At 38.9% G+C, this 18019-nt stretch overlaps 3 protein-coding genes and 2 long non-coding RNA genes across 8 annotated transcripts in view; 3 read left to right on the top strand and 2 right to left on the bottom strand.

Annotated features, from left to right (window-relative positions):
- The window catches only part of kank1a (KN motif and ankyrin repeat domains 1a), a 68794-nt gene extending 61939 nt beyond the window's left edge, over positions 1–6855 (bottom strand). Inside the window, exons 1-2 of the mRNA XM_044331323.1 lie at positions 6764–6855; positions 6628–6673 (exon numbers count right to left, since the gene is read on the bottom strand). The gene's annotated coding sequence lies outside the window, so the exon portion shown is untranslated. The remainder of the gene's footprint in view (positions 1–6627; positions 6674–6763) is intronic.
- A 60-nt stretch (positions 6856–6915) lies between these two features.
- Positions 6916–14240, top strand: LOC122967023 (fructose-1,6-bisphosphatase 1-like). Of its 4 annotated transcripts, none has more exons than XM_044331405.1 (8): positions 6916–7040; positions 8043–9146; positions 10155–10317; positions 10721–10813; positions 11175–11315; positions 11413–11550; positions 11884–12003; positions 13512–14240. In XM_044331405.1, the coding sequence occupies exons 2-8, from the start codon at positions 8977–8979 to the stop codon at positions 13701–13703; spliced, it is 1017 nt and encodes a 338-aa protein (XP_044187340.1). In that variant the 5' UTR covers positions 6916–7040; positions 8043–8976; the 3' UTR covers positions 13704–14240. The 4 variants fall into 4 exon arrangements, with proteins under 4 accessions (XP_044187340.1, XP_044187351.1, XP_044187322.1 ...); XM_044331416.1 differs by having other exon boundaries at positions 6918–7040; positions 8168–9146; XM_044331387.1 differs by lacking the exon at positions 6916–7040 and adding an exon at positions 7601–7691.
- On the top strand, positions 12010–12969 carry LOC122967039. The gene is made up of 2 exons (XR_006398526.1): positions 12010–12290; positions 12444–12969. It is a non-coding gene; the product is annotated as an uncharacterized LOC122967039 (long non-coding RNA).
- Positions 13593–15589, bottom strand: LOC122967038. Its single transcript, XR_006398506.1, has 3 exons — positions 15498–15589; positions 15211–15260; positions 13593–13678 (listed from the first exon to the last, which is right to left on the bottom strand). It is a non-coding gene; the product is annotated as an uncharacterized LOC122967038 (long non-coding RNA).
- The window catches only part of fbp2 (fructose-1,6-bisphosphatase 2), a 28403-nt gene continuing 25881 nt past the window's right edge, over positions 15498–18019 (top strand). Inside the window, exons 1-2 of the mRNA XM_044331429.1 lie at positions 15498–15732; positions 16954–17116. Of these exons, the coding sequence (XP_044187364.1) occupies positions 15560–15732; positions 16954–17116 (336 nt within the window). The 5' untranslated portion in view covers positions 15498–15559. The remainder of the gene's footprint in view (positions 15733–16953; positions 17117–18019) is intronic.

The raw sequence follows: 18019 nt of genomic DNA, 5'->3' as shown, positions 1-18019 counted from the left end.
TTGTGCAATCGGCAGATATATCAAAATTGGTGTATATGCGAGTAAAACAAGTTTTATAAGCTGCATTTTTATGCTTATCCTATTTTGATTTTTCTGGTTTTTGGGGGAGGTTTGCTGCATTGCTTCTTTTCATTATTTATAAAGGATTTCATGTCCAGCAAAGTTTACTGTTGTTGTAAACTGTCACCATACTACAAAAGTAAAAACTATAGTAAAAATATACTAAGAAAGTTTGTTGTTAAACTGCACTTCTGCCTCACTGCATCTTCCTCACTAAACACTGAGACGGATAATTACCAAAAATATTTGCTGATGTTAAATGTTTATGAATTTCAGCTGATATATCATCAGATATATCTTTTAAACATGCTGATAAGTCTGATATTGGTTGGGCTCTGGTGAAAATGCAGCTGTTCTCTATCATTTCCATCAGTTCCACAGACATTGCTGTGAGGAGAAACAGGAATGTTTTTGTGGCTGTGGTTAGAACTTTCTATGTGATAGCTTGACCATTTTTTAAATCCATCTATATTCTCTCTTAAACATGGGTAAGGCAATGCAAGATAATTGAGTGTTTTGGGGTTCCCTGCCTCACCACACTGTTTTTTTCTGCCACTCCTCTCCCTTGTGGTGAAAATATCAAAACAGCAAGCCTTGTCAGGCAGTGTGCGTTTTCTTCAGGGCATCTTCTCAGTCTGTAATTAAATCACATATCATACCAGTATCTTTATCATAACCATGAAAAAACTAAAAAGTACAATGTCATTTCCACCACTGCACTAACTGCCAGAACTGACGTGGTCAAAATATTTTATTAAAGCCAAAGACATTCGGAAAAATGTTTTTGCAGGCAACATTTAAGCTGCTGTATGATGAGGGTTAAAATATCCAAACACCTCAAAATGAAATCACTCAAAAGAAATGAAAAGAAATTCATCTGTAAGTCTGCAAAATCCTCATCAATTCATGACTCTCAATTAAAACAAAATTAACTTCAAATGTTAATGATCCCTACTGATCATTTCTGATATAAAGAGCACATGATAACAGAGTAGGCATGAATGAAAGAAAGGGATTAACATACCAGGAAACAAAACATCATTGTGAAACACACTTCAAGGTTTAGCTGGGGTTAATCCCAGCTACACAGAGAAATACCTTCACTCCTTCACGTTCGCTGCAACAATATCCTTCCCTACAGAAATCTCACACAAGTCGAAGCATGCAGGACTGAATCAGATAACAATTCTCTATATGGTTGGAACGACTAACAGATGAAAGTATATCCAGGTCGTGAGACGTCAACATTTCGGTTCAATTTAGTGGACATATTTAGCTTTGCACATGTTTCTGGGTGTACTATCATGCAGCGGTAGTGATGATAAATGATGAACCAGCTGAATCAGAATCTGCAAGAACTTTGCTTAATTTAGTTCAGAGCCTCAGCAGATGGCAGTGATGAGGACCTCAGCAGGGCTTCAGGCAAAGGAAGCAATCAAGTCTACCATCAGCAAGACGACAGCTTCCTCTCAACAAGCTTTTTGTTGGACAAAAAGGAAGAAACAGAGCAGTTTAACAAGCAGTGAAACTGTGAAAGAGTCAGTCTTGTCATCATTCGATACTACACTGAATTCCTGAGTTTTGGCAACAACCATGACACCTCTTTAATACCCGACTTTGAGAAATCTAAACTTTTTTAACAAAAATGTTTTCTTCAACTTTTCAAATGTTAAACGTTTAAACAGAAGTTACGAGAACTTTGCCTTAATAAAATCATCTAAAATTGGCAAACATTTGATTTAAATCAGGAGCTATTTCATCAAAGAACACGTAAACAAGATTACAAATATAACCAGATATTTAATCCCAACTTTAGTATGTGACAGTTTGATAGTTTGTGCAATGTAAACATTTTTCATTGGTACCAAAAACATATTGATCTGTAGATTATTTTCTCTATTAATCAATCAGTTGTTTGGTCCATAAATTGTCAGAAAATGGTGAAAAATGTAGATCACTGTTTCCCAGAACCCAAAGACATTCAGTTTACTATCATGGAAGACTAAGGAAACCACAAAATATTCACATTTGAGAAGCTGGACTCAGAGAATTTGGAAACAATTAATCAATGATCACGATAACTGGCGATTAACTTAATAATTGGCAACTAATCGATTAATCAACTAATCTTTGCAGCTCAACTTTGATACCTAACATGTTTTAAGTTTTACAGCACTTTTGACTATGGTGCTATAAAATTGGCTTTAATTTTGGATTTGAACCATTACATTACCATTAAACACTACATACTAGTTAAAACACTGGAACACACAGTTTTGCAAACTGAACTGTGACAAAAAAAACAAAAAACCAACAGCGAATAGCCATTTGGCCCCCAGAGGCTGTAAGGCTCATTACATTACAACAACTATTGGAGGTCAACATGCTCATGTTCAGCATGCAACATCTGGCATGTTACCATCATGCTAACGGCAGCATATTCGCTCATCAGCAATTGAACTGAATTGTCGAATTATGGTATTTCTCATGCACATGTCTATCTTCAGTTGTTTCTTACTTTAATTTAATAAAAAATAAATAAATAAACAAAAAAAAAGACTCTCTCATTGCTGTATATGATCAGCTACTTGAGAATTTGTACCATGAATATTGAGGCATTGCCCGGCCTCGCTTGTAAGACTCTTGATAAACATGTCTGCCAAATGACAAAATGTAAATGTAATGATGAATACCTATCCAACTAGGGACCCAATATACACCATTCATTCATTCATTCATTCATTCATTCATTCATTCATTCCCCTCATTCAGCTAACACATTGCAAGGATTCAGGAGTGAGCTGCATGTGCCGTTGTTCATCATTCTGTAAAAGTTGTCCTTAATGAATGCAAGAAAAACCTATACCAAGCCAACACAAATGTTTCCCAATCCATCTCAGGCCACTCAGACTCTGTTAAGCCTCCAAATCCAGAAAGCACAGATTTAAAAAGATTCTGCCAGAGCTTTGATCACTCCAATAATGACTTCCTAGCTAATTTGCAAACAATGTGGTGCTGGCCTGGCAGTTGCCCAGCCTGCAGGAAATCTTTTAGGAGGATTCCCTGAAGCTTGACTTTTCATTTTTGTTTTTATTACCTTCAACAAGTCCTCCATTTAAAATCTGCTATGCTGGCCTTGTTATTTTAGATTTTCCAGGTTCATGCCTAGAGACTATTACAGTATCTCTAATCTAACCTAATATCTCACTAAACAGATTTTACTTTCATCAAATGTGTACTTTAGTACAATAGGGTTTGATGTTTCCAGGGGAGTTCTAATTGTTTAGTTTCAGTGGATTTACTATTAAATGTAGACTTAATCTTGTAATAACAGGGCAGTCCCTGAGGCTCATGTAGGTCTCCTTATCCCACACTTGAAGACCGGAGCAGCTAGAATAACTCCCTTCACCTCCACAGTCAACCACTGAGACTGGCAGTGAAGCTTTCTCACAGGAAAAAAAAAAAAAAAAGAAAAGTAAAAAAAAAATCCTCAAAATGTAGAAAATGTATCTTTGCACATTTAAGCAGCCTCAGATGCATTATTTTTAGCACTAAAACATGCAAGAGAAGCACAAACGGGACCAAAGCATGCACAGATGTTCGACCAAAAACTAAAATTACAACTCAGCACTACGTCTACATTAAATTACAGAGAAAACACCACGGCAAAAGACTCCACGAGTACCGTCCAGCCGCAAGAAAATCAAGGCCAGATTTGACGTGCAACCCGCTCAGACGGCGCAGTGGAGTGGAAGTCATTTTCTCTAAACAAACACTGAAGGGGCGGGAGTCATAATCACAGGGAGGCGGTGGCTGGGGGTGAAACATCTCAGCGGCGGAGGCCCGGCTTTGATCATGTAGACAGAAGGGTCGTCTCACTAAGGTGTTAATTGAGAGACCTCTGCCATATGTCCGCAAAGGCCGAGGACTAACCTGATGTGGACCCAGAGGGCCGCTAAGCCTGATGTACCAACCGACACCAGGCTGTACTTCCACTAGATCTGCTTATGTGTTAGTGGGAAGCCAGTGGGAGGCTGTGGAATGCTCTGCGTGTTGCTGGAGGATATGCACAATGTACAGATTTAACAATAAGCTTGTTGAGAGTGCCAACAAGTATGAGCTCATGAAATGTCAGTGAAATAAACAACAGGCACATGAGCCGCTCACACGCTATAATCAAAGTGGTATAATTGTGCAAATATTTTCCTTAAGTGGCAGTTATGAGCATCTTTTACAATTACAAGTACAAACAAACTGTTTTCTCTTTCATGCAGGTTCAAGGTTCATGCAGAAAAAAAATAATCAAATCATCTCGTCTACAGGAAGAAATAGCGGTTAATTATTTTCAAGTGTGCTTTGTGCGTGGGATGTTGATTCTCAAGACTGTGCAGACAGACAGTCGGACAACATCGTGAAGACAGAATGTCCTTGTTACTGTGTACCATGGTGGCAGGACAAAACAAGACGGAGCTGCTGGTTGCAGTGTCCAAAACAGACTTTTTTTGCTCAACTGTAAAGGACTGGTATGGTTAAAAACAAAAAGGTTCTTTCCAGGAGTTAAGTTTGTTAGTTACTCAGGTAATTAATAAAAAGGCAAAAATATATAGGTTTGCAACTAATGATTATTTTCAATATGGATTAATCTGTTAATTGTTTTCTCCATCAACCGATTAGTTATTTGAGCTGTAAGATGTCAGAAAATGGTGAAAAATGGCGATAAGTGTTCCCCAAAGCCAAAGGTGACATCCTCAAATGTCTTGTTTTGGCTGTTTTCAGTCCATAACCCAAAGACATTCATTCAGTTTACTATTGGTGAAGACTAAACCAGAAAGTACATACTTATTATTATATTACAGTCATTTGAGAGGCTGCAACCTGAGAATTTTGACTTTTTTCCCCTCTAAAAAGAAATACAAATATTTCTTCAATTGACTAATCATTGCAGCTTTACAAATATACATTAATTGCTAGTTTATACACTTAAATAAAAGTAATTCTAATACAACAGCCCTGCAATTAGTCCTACCTTCATGAAGATTTAGTAAAAAACAGATCTCAATGACACAACGTTTTGAGCCAAAAATCGGCTCTTCATCAGGTAAACAGGCATCCATTCATCCAAACATTACGATTGGGAACCAATGTCAAGCAGTAATTGAATTTAAACAGAGCTGAACAGCAGTATAGCTGGCAATATCCTGAACTCATTTTTAAAATATTTATCTGAACTATATTATATTTTCCCAAAGTGACTATTAAAAAGACCAGATTCACCCCAACTGAAGCAGGTTGGGACTTTTATGTCTGAAGGAATGCTTTGTTAAGCCTCCTGAATGAAAGCACTGTTTGTAATCTGTATTCTTATTATGCTCAAGTGTAGAAAAACGGATTCATAGACATGCCAAAAGTGCCACACTGGAAGGCAAAGAATTTCATTAAACTGCTGTCCGAGAGCTCAGATTCTTCCCCTTGACATATCAATTCAGTGCTTTATCTCTAGAAAAAGGAAAATGGAAAAGCCTCAGAGTCCAGCTAAAGATGCAGAGCCCTCTATTTGACCCCGGAGAAAGGCTTCAAGCTCTTCATCGGGACAATAGTGACCACCATCTAGGTCTATATCCCCACTATTCTGATCCTAAAATACCTCAGCTCCCCACCATGACTTTTGTAGAGCTTTCATCTGCCTGCCTCAATCTCTAAGAGAAAGAAAATAGGTAGTGGCATGTCAAATCAGTCGGACTGGAGGAAGAAAAAACAACTCTGACTGTATGGTTTGGATACTGGATACAGATATGACCGACAAAATATTCATTTACATTGTTGGTAGCATTTTGTAGTTGATGACATATAAGGAACAGACAATTAAAAGAATGAGGACACTGAAAGTACATGCTTTTGTAAGCTTGAGGTGAGGATGTTTGGGGACATTGCAAACGTGTGGTTCAACCTGGTTTAAGCTGTTAAATCCAAGGCAAAGATGAGTCAGTGTAGGTCATATAATGGTGAGGGATTACCAGGTCACATGAGAGAGATTGTGGGGAAACAATTTCCTACAGTTTAAGAGTCCTCAAAAAAGGAAGGCACCACAACAAGGCTCCCCGAGTTAAATGTTAATGTAGAAAATACACGTTGCCTCCTGTTCTGCATGATGCACCACATTTCCCTCCACATGCAGCTCAAAGTTCAACCCATACTTCAAGCATGTGAGATACTTTCAACACTTGCATGACACCTGTTCGGTGCAAACGAGGTTGCTTAGTCAGAAAAAAAAACACCAGATTACCACGACGTGCAGGTACAACAAACAACATATGACTTTAAACATAATCCTGCTTAACCAGCAGCGCTTCATGGGATTGTCTGGTCTTGTCGCTATAGCTCCACCTGACCCAAGAAATATGCATCGAAGATACACAGTATTAATACAAGTAATTAAACCAAGCGTTCATGCATACTTATATAAGCGCAAAAATATCCATAAAAGCTTAATTACCCATAAGACTTGGAAATAAATATACCCTTTACATAAATGAGAAGCTCCCTGCGACTGCAAGGCGTCTAACTTACCCGACGCAAAGTGTCTCCCAGGCTCCTCTCCTCTATGTTAACTCAACTGCTTGTCCTCGGAGTTAAAAAAAAACTTGGTGGGTAGATGGTCCGATTCAAGATAGAAAAGCAAAACTACTAAAAGTTACAAGGATACACTTCAGCCCCGTGGCACACGGCTCGTCCCGTCGGCACCACCAGCAGCCTCTTTGTACTTGTCCGCCTCAGCAGCAAGTTGTTAAACCGCGGTCATGCGCAGTCGGTGCCCCGCTCAGTCCGCTCAGTGCTGATATGAAGGTCAGTCAGTGCCACAGGTGTAGCTTACCTGCTGCCGCTACGTTGGCCTACTTCTACTGCCTGAGCTACTAGAGGCGCTAAACAACCAGGATATTTACTCTCTAACCTGTCTGTTGAAAAGTTAAACTAGTAAAAAAGTAAGACGTAGCGGATTCTGCATTGGAGTAGCCTTTAAAATGAGTAAGCAACCGGTTAAAGTCAGTTATCTATTTAAAAAGAGCTTAATAGTTTAAGGACATTTTGCTAAGTGCTGATAATTTTGACACTTAAATGACCTACGCAGCAAGACGTCGAGCCAATCACCGATTAAAAGATAACTGAAACATACGTTATGTTTAGCTAATGGTAAAGCTAACACACCTCCTCCTCCTTCTACTCCGCTAAACAATATAGTTCTTGGAACGTCTGATGTGTTTCAAAGGGTCAATTTTCAGTTGGCGCATTAATATCAATATTTCTTTATCATTCTGTGTCACAGGACTATGTTTTGTGGCAAGTACTTTTAACGGCTGTCTGTGAAATAATTGGAAATATTTAGTGCAATTTAAGAAGTTTCAATACAATTAAAAACCGTTGACTGTTTCTTTGGATAAAATGGAAGATTACACATAAATTAAAAATACCAAAACACACACCTGCAGTACAGATAGTGCTTGGTCAGGGCAAAAACTCCCAAACGAGCTTGACTGTGCAAGGGCGCCATCTTGTGGCGTTTTGTTTTAACAGCATCAGTGTAGAAAACATTGAGCCAGCCAACTGAAACTATGTGACCATGGACAATGTAAAAGGTTTGTAGCCTATTTGTGGTATTTGCTTATTACCAATAGGCTATATATAATATATAATGCATAATACCAAAAAGCTAATTATGATTATTATTATATGATGGAGAAGCCAAAAGGTCTTGTGGGGCTTTATAGCAAGGTTTTGTTTTCATAATGTAGTAGGCTTTTTCACATAAAACTGAAGCAATTAAAATAAGTGATAGCTATAATATCTGGAAACAGTGATGCAGGCAGTGATTTGTGCAGGGGGGCATGGGCAAAACAAACTGATTTGAGGAAACCTAGCTGACTTTGTTTACATAGTGATTATTGAGATGAAACTTCACTGAAAGTTGTTGTGTATGTTTGTTACAGATGGATAGATAGGACAGACTACATGGCCGAGAGTATGTAGACACCAAAACATGATATCCACATGCAATCGTTGAACACTGAGCGTTAGTCTGCTGCTATGAAGGCCTCCTCTCTTCCGGTTCCAGGCTTTCCAAAACATTTTGAAACCTGGCTGCAGGAATTTGCTCCCATTCAGTAACAAGAGCATCAGTGTGGTGAGGTGGTCGACTACTGATGTTTGGGGATAAGGTCCTGCCCGGCGCCCCAGTTTATACCAAAGGTGCTGAATGAAGTTGAGGCCAGGGCTCTGTGCAGACCAAAAACCATTTGTTTATGGACCTGGCTTTGTGCTTGGAGGTACTGTCACTATGAAACATAAAGGACCTTCCTCAAACTGTTTCCACAAAGCTGGAAGCCTTTCACTGGAAATATGAAGATTAACCCAAACCGTGAAAAACATCCCCAGACAAAGATGTATACTTTTGGCCAGATAGACAGACAGACAGATAGATTGACCATGGGTGAATTGAAAACAATAAAGACAATCTGTCAAACACTTCTTAAAGCTGAAAAGTTCATCTGTCCAAGAGCAGAAATAATGTGCATTCACACTATCAAAGTTATGAAACTGTTCATTCACTCTCTCCATATCTTTTTCAAACCTGCAGAAAAAGTCCACGACCCGTCTTGTGCAACGACTGTATGAATTCAGGCATGCACAGAGTCTATTATTCTGGTCACATCCCTTCTATTGGTAACATTATCATTTCATCACAAACCAGTTCAGTTTGTACAAAGCGGCTAGTGTTTCCAGCGGGGCCACACCTCTCCAGCAGCTCTGGATTGGCCTTTATGCCATCACTCCCTCCACCGAGTTCCGCGTTGCAGAGCATTTAAGTCCTGCAGCGTTTCCTCCAGCCTCTACTCTCAGGCTGCAGGAGATCCATCTGCCACCATGTCCGACCGTGGATCCTTCGACACCAACGTGGTCACCATGACCCGCTTCGTTATGGAGGAAGGCAGGAAGGCGAAGGGAACAGGAGAGATGACAACGCTGCTGAACTCGCTGGGCACGGCGGTGAAGGCCATCTCCAGCGCTGTGCGCAAAGCTGGGATCGCCCACCTGTGAGTAAACAATCCTCACTGCGAGGAGATATAGTTTTAGTCTGGAGAGTTATAGTGGTAACACGTCTTGCACGGTTGTTTTAGCGCTTAAAAGTACTGAAGATGGAGGTTTCAGTTGGTCTCATGCGTAGATCCACGTTGGAACAAACTGAGCTGGAGATTCAGGTTCTGTGTGCACCAATCAGGAAGCGCATACTTTAAACCACCACGCCCACTTACATATGACTTTGCCCAACATGCAATTTATTTCAGCACGTTTCAGCTACAGGTTTAGTGTCTTATTTATTTATGTGTCTGGATTCATAAGGAAATGTGCAAGAAAAAGTTTATGCTATTCCTGTTTTACTACTTTTTATTTCCTTATCTTTTGTTGTCAGTTTCTACTATTTTAAGAAGCTTGAAGATAAGACTTAACTGAACCCTTAAAGGGGTTTTCCTCTTTAAGGAAAGGTTAAAATAAATGATACACATTCCCTAAATATCTACATTAAAATAATGTGTACATTTTACCTATTTGGATTGTTTTAAAGTGTCTTTTTTGAGCAGCAATCCTTGTAAGTGCTAAACTTCTGTGGCTGATGAGACTGATTCTGATTCAGACTTTACTTCAGTGGTTGATGCAATACTTTACTCAATCACAAACTTAACTCTGCAGTTTAGAAATGCAGTGTCATCCATCCTTTTGCATTTTTATCACATTTAAACATGAGACTGTGGTTATTATGATTTTAATTCTAATCAAAGTTACATCAGTACAGAGTCGTAGCTGTTTAAATACCTTTTTGTAAGTTAAAATACAGAAGACGGCAAAATAGAAACTACTAGAAAGCTGAATCTGCAGCTCAATAAATTAGCCATAAATGTTTCAGAAAGGTTGAGTTGTTGATCAGTAATTGAACATTTATACATTTGCAATCAGAGAATCGAAATCTGTCATTAAAATTAATTTCATGCCACAACGGAGGCAGAGAGTTTGTCACCAATACTCATGTTTTCTTTAAAAACCAGTTACGGCATTGCCGGCAGCACTAATGTGACAGGTGACCAGGTGAAGAAGCTGGACATTCTGTCCAACGATCTGATCATCAACATGCTCAAGTCGTCCTTCACCTCCTGTGTGCTGGTGTCGGAAGAGAATGACAAAGCCATCATCATAGAGCCAGAAACGAGGGTAAGTGGGTCTGTGTGACCACTAGAGAGTGACTAAACTACATGTTAAGACAAAACCTGGCAAATATTTGAGTTTCCTTTTGGACCCTGCGGAGCTTTAAAAACCTGCTTTCAGTTATTTGGGATCTAATTTCTTGGAATGTCCCCTGGGCAAACTAAAACGAGATCGTCCAGTTTCCCTTGGATGAATTTAAATGTCTGTATTCAGTTTTTTGTTGTTTTTTTTTTTTTCAAAAAGACTATTAGTTACTGTCAAAATTATTCTTAAATGAAATTACTTTCATTACTGTTTCACATTGACCCCTTATCCAGTCCAGCAACAATTAAACTAGTATTAAATTGTCTAGATTTAACAACAGAGATAACAGCATCTATCATTTAAAGCACTTTTCCTTCTCTTCAAGGGCAAATACATTGTGTGCTTTGATCCTTTGGATGGCTCCTCCAACATCGACTGTCTGGTCTCCATCGGTACAATCTTTGCCATCTACAGAAAGGTACTTGCACAGGTTTTTGTCAAATTTGAACCAAAAAGATCCTTTATGTTTCCTATATTTACTAATTTAAAGCTAAGTAATGACAGAATAAGACGACTTTACAATTTGCCTCCACAAATTGAAGGTCTTTTATTACATTTTGACAATCCTGAGTTTTTGAAGGCCAGTACAAGACACTTAAGACTCTAATTGTGTTTATTATGTGCTGATATCTTGCTATCAATGCCAAATCTTTTACAATGATACAAGGATTTCTTGTATGTCTTTAAACTTACTCAACACGCTTCCGTTGGCTAAAACACTCCTGACATGAGATATAATGAGGGAATGATTTGATGATCAGATTGTACTTTTCCCTCAGAACACAGATGATGAGCCATGTGAGAAGGACGCCCTGCAGCCTGGCAGGGACCTTGTGGCGGCAGGCTACGCCCTCTATGGCAGTGCCACCATGATGGTTATCTCCACGGGCCAGGGAGTCAACTGCTTCATGCTCGACCCAGTTAGTACTCTATTGAAGGGGATGACACAAAAACTCCAGCAAATTTTGGATATAACACGAGGTTCTGAATGTTCTTTTTTTGCTTTCTGCTCATCAGGCAATCGGTGAATTTATCCTGGTTGATCGGGATGTAAAGATCAAGAAGCGAGGAAAGATCTACAGCTTGAACGAAGGCTACGCAAATCAATTTGAGCCCGCTGTCACAGAATACCTGCAGAAGAAGAAGTTTCCTACGGTAAGGCTGATGTCAGGACATGTGTGGGGAGAGATTCAGGCAGAGTAAAATCTTTTCACAAGCTTTCAAAATAATAAGATAAATTGATTTAGTCCAGCTAATCTATCTTCTTCCAAATAACGAAGAATTTGGTGCAATAAAACATTTTTTGTTTTTATTTATTGGGGACAGTCCACATTAATCCACATGCATTAGAATGTAAATATACCAGAATTAACCATGATTTTCATATTTTATCTCTTTATCTAAGTCCTCTCCAGGTTTCACACTGATGAAATGTTTGTATTTTCAAATGTCGATCTACATAATTGAAAACATGTTAAATGGCCGTAGGATGGCAGTGAGCCTTATGGCGCCCGTTACATTGGTTCCATGGTGGCAGACGTCCACCGAACGCTGATGTATGGAGGAATCTTTTTATACCCAGGAAATGTGAAGAGCCCCCAGGGAAAGGTAAGGTCCCATCACTGCTTCCTCTTGCAGTTGTCTCAGCCACAATTTGATATAAATATTTATTGAAAACCTTCATATTTGCATGTTTATCTTTCCATAACTAAAAGGTTTTGTTTCTTTAGTTGCTCTCTTATTTTGAGCCATTTTCAGGGTAGATCTCCATCTAGAAAATGGCAACATTAGCTTTAGTCTCAGTGGTAAAATGAGCCCATAGTGAAGGCAGTGTCACAATGCTGTTTCTTCACTCTTCACATCCTTCCAGTATTTGCAAGAGTGAACCGAACATGGTGTTGTCACATTTTGACAAGCTAGAAAGCAGTTGACTTGTATTTAGTTTGAGAGGAGACGGAGAGAGGGTGTCAATGATCGTTGCAATATAATGCAGATAAATAAAGAATAAAACTCAGTAACAGTTACTAACTGTGCCAGCTCCCAATGAGTTAGTGTCTTAATATAGTTACCAAAGCAGTGTAGTGCTTTTTTTTTTAAATAAAGAATCAACTGAAATGAGTCTTTGCTTAATAAACAAAGTAAAAAAGGGGGCCACAACACAAGCAAATAAGGAAAAATCCAAGTCTTAAATATAATAGTCATTTAGTATTAAAGGCTTTTTGTTGTACTCAGGACTCAGAGGGCCTTAAGTTTTTTTTGTTTGTTTTTCTCTTGTTTGCAGTACACTATCTGTGTTTGAGACAACTTTTGTTACCAATATCTTTACATCTTATCAAAATATGGAATTCCTTGTATGACCCAGTAGCCAACAGGTTAAAGGATATGACTGGCTTGATATATCTTATTCCTTTTGAGCCATAGACCGCCACTGATGTCCAAAAACTATTAAAAACACATCAGTGAGCCACACCGCTGCCCTGGGTGTCATGTTTCTTTTGCCCCAAAGACAACGGGCATGTTAGTTTTTTGTTGTTTGTTTTTTTGCTCCATAGACTAATAACAGTGACATTTTCAGCCTCAGGAGAAAAAACACCACTGCGCATGTGCAGGAACATGGTTCCTTTTACAGAGCTTCGCTACCTTGTGTTGTAACATATCACAACCTCCTGACTTTGTGCTGAAGTTCTTTGAGAAATTTACATTGTAGTACAAAGTCAATAAACTACCATAAGCATTGTCTTCGGTGTGAAGGAACACAGCAGCGGTGTGGCTCACTAATGCGTTTTTAATAGTTTTTGGACAACAATGGAGCACAGAGGAATAAGATATCTCAGGCTTTGGATACACACACAATACTTGTAAGGAGATCTTGCTACCTGTGTTTCCTGTCTGTCTGCACTTTCAGCTGTCAAATAAAGTAAAAAATGCCCCAAAACATGATCTTTTCTAAAAAATTACAATAATAAATTTTAAAATAATAATTTTAAAAAATAGAATCCTACTAACATTTCTAGATTTCCTTCTTGGTTTGAGTCGGGTACTGTAGGATTGTTTGAATATTGCTTTTGGAGAGTTTAACATTTAGGACTAGAGACTGAACTCCCTCTTCTTCAAAGCTGCGGCTGCTGTACGAAGGCAACCCCATGGCCTTCATCATCGAGCAGGCGGGCGGCATGGCCTCCACCGGCCTGGAGAACATCCTGGACATCCAGCCTCATAGCATTCACCAGCGGGCCCCTGTGGCCCTGGGGTCTACTGAGGACGTCCTGGAGTACATCGCCATCTGCAAGAAGCATGCCAAGAAGTGACACCGCACCGACTCACTCGCACAACCATCACTGTCTGGCCGAAACCTTTTATCTCCAAACTTTTCAGGGACGAGGAGAGTGTGCCTTAATTTGAGCCTGATGTAAATGTATTTTTCATTATGTCTTGTGGAGTTTGAAAGAGGTTTTTAAAGCCAAAAGTTTTCAGGGTTTTTTTCTTAGTGAAAGCATAAGAATAACCAAAGTTGGGAGTTACAAGGTTTTCATGCCATACCACTAATACTGTATATTTGTGCACAGCAGAAAGAAGGTGGCACACATTCCACAAAAAAAAACTACCAAAGACCAAAAAATGTGCCAAAAAACAAAGAATAATATACTTGATTAAACAAAAGTGAGGTTTTTTCCTCAGTTTACCTCCAGTTGTGCCTTTTTTGATTAGAATGAACAGACATTCTAGACGTGTGAAGGACCAAATACAACCTCTATGCAATGAAGTCTGATGCCTTTTATTATGTGAACAACTACTGTTTGGAATGATACATCTCAATAAATCCAAATGAGTCTCAAAAGACAAAATCAATGTTTTCTTTATTTTGAAATATGTGTTTTCAGAAAGTGTCACACCCACAAAACTCATCTTGTCACAAATATATATAGTTTGTGTATTCATTGAGGGTTGGTTGTGTAATGTTTTTATTAGAGGATCAAAATGTTAGATGCAATGTTTCAGAGAGACATTGAAGTATTCTTCAGCATACACATTTTATATTGATACAAAAGCAAAAAGGCCTGCTTGAGAAATTAAATAGAAAACCTCAATTAATGTTTCAGACTCTTGAAAATGAATACTTGAAATTGTTTTAATGAAAGTTAGATGACATACTGTAGTGTCAAAAGTCAAGAGATACTTTATCCAGAGGAGTTGACCTTTAAGCTAAAGGTCAATGAAGCTCACTGAGTCCAATGACATTTAAAGCTCACTTGAGTTTCTGTTGTACTAAAACAGCAACTGAGTCTGCTTCTCTTTACATTAAAGTCATATCTCTTTTAAATCCTTAAGTCCTTTAATTGGTCATTTGCTGCAGATGAGAAAGAATTGGACTCCATACCGTATCAAAACTTTTGAGTTAGTACCATGTGAATAACAACATATCGAACAAGCTAATTATGCACATGCTTTCTCGGTGAGTTCATTTAAAGCATCAAAATTTAGCTATTCTGTTTAAAAAAAAAGGAACACAGCAGGATATTTTTTCATGGGATTATTACAAATACAACATTTGTCGCTGCATGCATTTATATATAAATATATAATATATAAAGCACACTGAGTTAACCTGGAATGAAATGTCCAATATAAACAAAATTGCCTTGCTTTCAGTAAGCAAATGCTTAATTTTTTAAATCAAGCTTCATTGTTTACCCCATGAACCTGGATATGGTGTTTGGAAAGACTATTGTCACAGCTCCAAACTGTCCTTAAGCTCATGTGCAAACAAATGTGGTTAAAATGCTGGAAAATCGTAGCAAAGAGCTTTCATATTACCCACTTAAGTCTTCAGTTACTGTTGTCCAACATGTTGCGTTGTGTTTTGACTAAATAGATAAAAAAAAGAGCTGGTTAGTTCTTGTCTTGTGCAGGATTAAAGTGCCATTCTCTACAGCTGACACCTGACACCCCCTCACCCATCTCCAAATACACACACACACACACACACACACACACACACACACACTCTTACACTTGGCTGAACTTGCAAATAGATCCCCTGGCTTGCTGTCATGGCTCTGGCAATGAAAAGGACTTGGCTGGTAAAGAGGTCGCCCACTTACTCTCCGTCCTCTGCCCAGTGCACACACGATCTGCAGCCTTCCAGGAGGGACCAGAACCCAAAATGTCGGACCAGTCTGCATTTGACACGGACGTATGGACCCTGACCCGGTTTGTCATGGAGACGGGCCGGAAGGCTAAGGGAGCGACTGGTGAGCTGACCCAGCTCATCAACGCCACCATGACGTCCATCAAAGCCATTTCTTCTGCTGTGCGCAAGGCGGGACTGGCCCACCTGTAAGTACAGACGTACTCAAACAGGCTCAGTGGGGATCAGTGATATTATGTTCAGTAACTGTATACACCATTAGATAACTGCTTTATTAAGTAACATATGATCAAAACAAAGCTGTTGTGCCAATTTTAATCTTTTTGTGAAGTAATGTGACATGTTATTGAACACTATAAGACTTGGGTTTCCTTGCACGCTTCCATAGAGAGGTTAAAGGTCAAGGTCAGCTGCAGAATGGCAGTCATGGAGATTCTTGCTCAGGGTGGATGTTTGACATTTTGCTTCTCTCCTACACTAGACTAAGGAGCCAAGATTGATCCAAGAGTTGAGGCTCTTGTTTGCGTTCATAAGTTGAAGATTTCGAAGTTCAGTTCTGATATCAACACTTATCAAACATGGGGGCAGTAGACTTGATATGATTGAATCCTTTGAGTACAAGTTGTGCTGCCATATTGTGAGCAAGACAATGTTTTTTGTAAGATTCAGGTGCATTTCAACACTCTAATCTAGAAGTGATGTAACAACGTGGAGCTTTCCAATGACGTTTTAGCGAGAGATAAAATATCAAAATTGAGACTGCACAACGATTTTGATCGTTGAAAAGTGGCACAATAACCCCTTTTTTGTTGAGAGATTTGGAATTGGAGAGCAGCCAATGTTCTGGACAATTATGTGAATTCACTGAGGCTAAAGGATTTTGGTTTCTGAGTGGAGCCTCTTGTTTGGGGTCGCATATTCTACTCTTAAAGACATCAGGGTGAATAAAAAACCTGAGTTGTTTCAGCCCTTAAAGACCATTAAACACCTTTTGAGCTCACATCTAGTGAAAATAAATCTTCCGATTTCTTAACTGAAACCAGCCAACTCCTACAGAATGGGGCATTATTAAGTCGACACACTGAAATTATGTAACCAAGCACAAGCCAACATTGTTTGCAACCAAATGAAGATAATTGGTGCTCACAAGCAGAATGCACCTTTGACCTGTGATTACTGGTTCAAGTCCACTACAGCTGCCATTTTTATTGAACTGGAAAAAATAAAAATATGAACAATTTTCCTTTTGTTAACTTCTGATGAAAGCTCTGACATGAAACACTTTGTCTCTTCCAACATCTTCTAGTTTCTCCAAACAGCTGAATCTCTTCTTTTGCATGTAAGCAATTTGTCTGCCATTTGAGTATAGTGTGTGAGACTGAAGTCTGGCTGCTGATTGTTCCACTCAGGCAGGGCATGGCAGGCTCTGTGAACGTGACTGGGGATGATCAGAAGAAGCTGGACGTGCTGTCCAACGACCTGGTCATCAACATGCTGAGGGCCTCCTACGGCACCTGCTGCATGGTGTCTGAGGAGAACAAGGATCTCATCATCACTCCCAAAGATAAGAGGGTAAGTGCTGAGATGTTTTTACGTTTTAAAGCTGCACTGGGCAAGAATGTTATCCAGGTATACACGAACACATGTTTCACTGACAGCACATTATGTGATCTCTGGATAAAGAAGTCCTTTAAACTTTCAAAGGTTTGAAAAGTTACCTCTAGTTTCCACTTGATGCAATCAAAGTCTGAAGTTGTAGCTTGAAGAATTCACATACAGATTCAGATTTAGCAGAGTTACATCTGTGCAATCTGATAATGTTTATATTACAATTTATTACTAATTCTTGATATTATTTGTTGTATTGTTAGTTGTAGCCATCACAATGAACAACGTCTGAACAAATGAGCACACTTCTCATATCCCTAATTGTGAACTAGTTAAGTTTAATAATTCCTCATGTTTCTGACATTTACCTGGAACTTTCTCAACTGCTGCATGACATCTGGGCTAATGTTTAAAAGTATCTAATTGAGTTTTGGGGATGGAAAAACACATTTTTAGTAGCTTTGACACGACTGCTACTGCTTGCTCTGAGTAGCTCATGAAATCTATATACTATGAGACTCTTTTATGAGCTGTTCATTAGGAGTAGTAGTAATAAATAATATTCAGCTGGTTGCTTTTATTGGAGCAATTCATAGCAGAAATTATTTATGATACTACACTCTAAAACTTGTTAAGATCTACTGAAGATCTTACAAAATGTTTTGTCAAAGCTGGTGTATTAAGTTAAAGGGAAAATTCGCCACTTTTTATTTGGATGTCCAATCAGTTTTGATGGTTAATGTAGTCAATTGAAGCGATAAATTCCTCAGTGTGTGCTATATTGACTGAGAAAGCTGAGTTTTTCTGAATTTTCCTGTCATGAAGCCGTGCCGACAGTGCCTACATATACTAAGATGCATTGCACGT

Source organism: Thunnus albacares, chromosome 2 (assembly GCF_914725855.1).
Source record: "Thunnus albacares chromosome 2, fThuAlb1.1, whole genome shotgun sequence".
NCBI classification, from domain to species: Eukaryota; Metazoa; Chordata; class Actinopteri; order Scombriformes; family Scombridae; genus Thunnus; species Thunnus albacares.
Note: the sequence above shows the minus strand (reverse complement) of the source record. Positions and strands in the feature narration are given on the sequence as shown.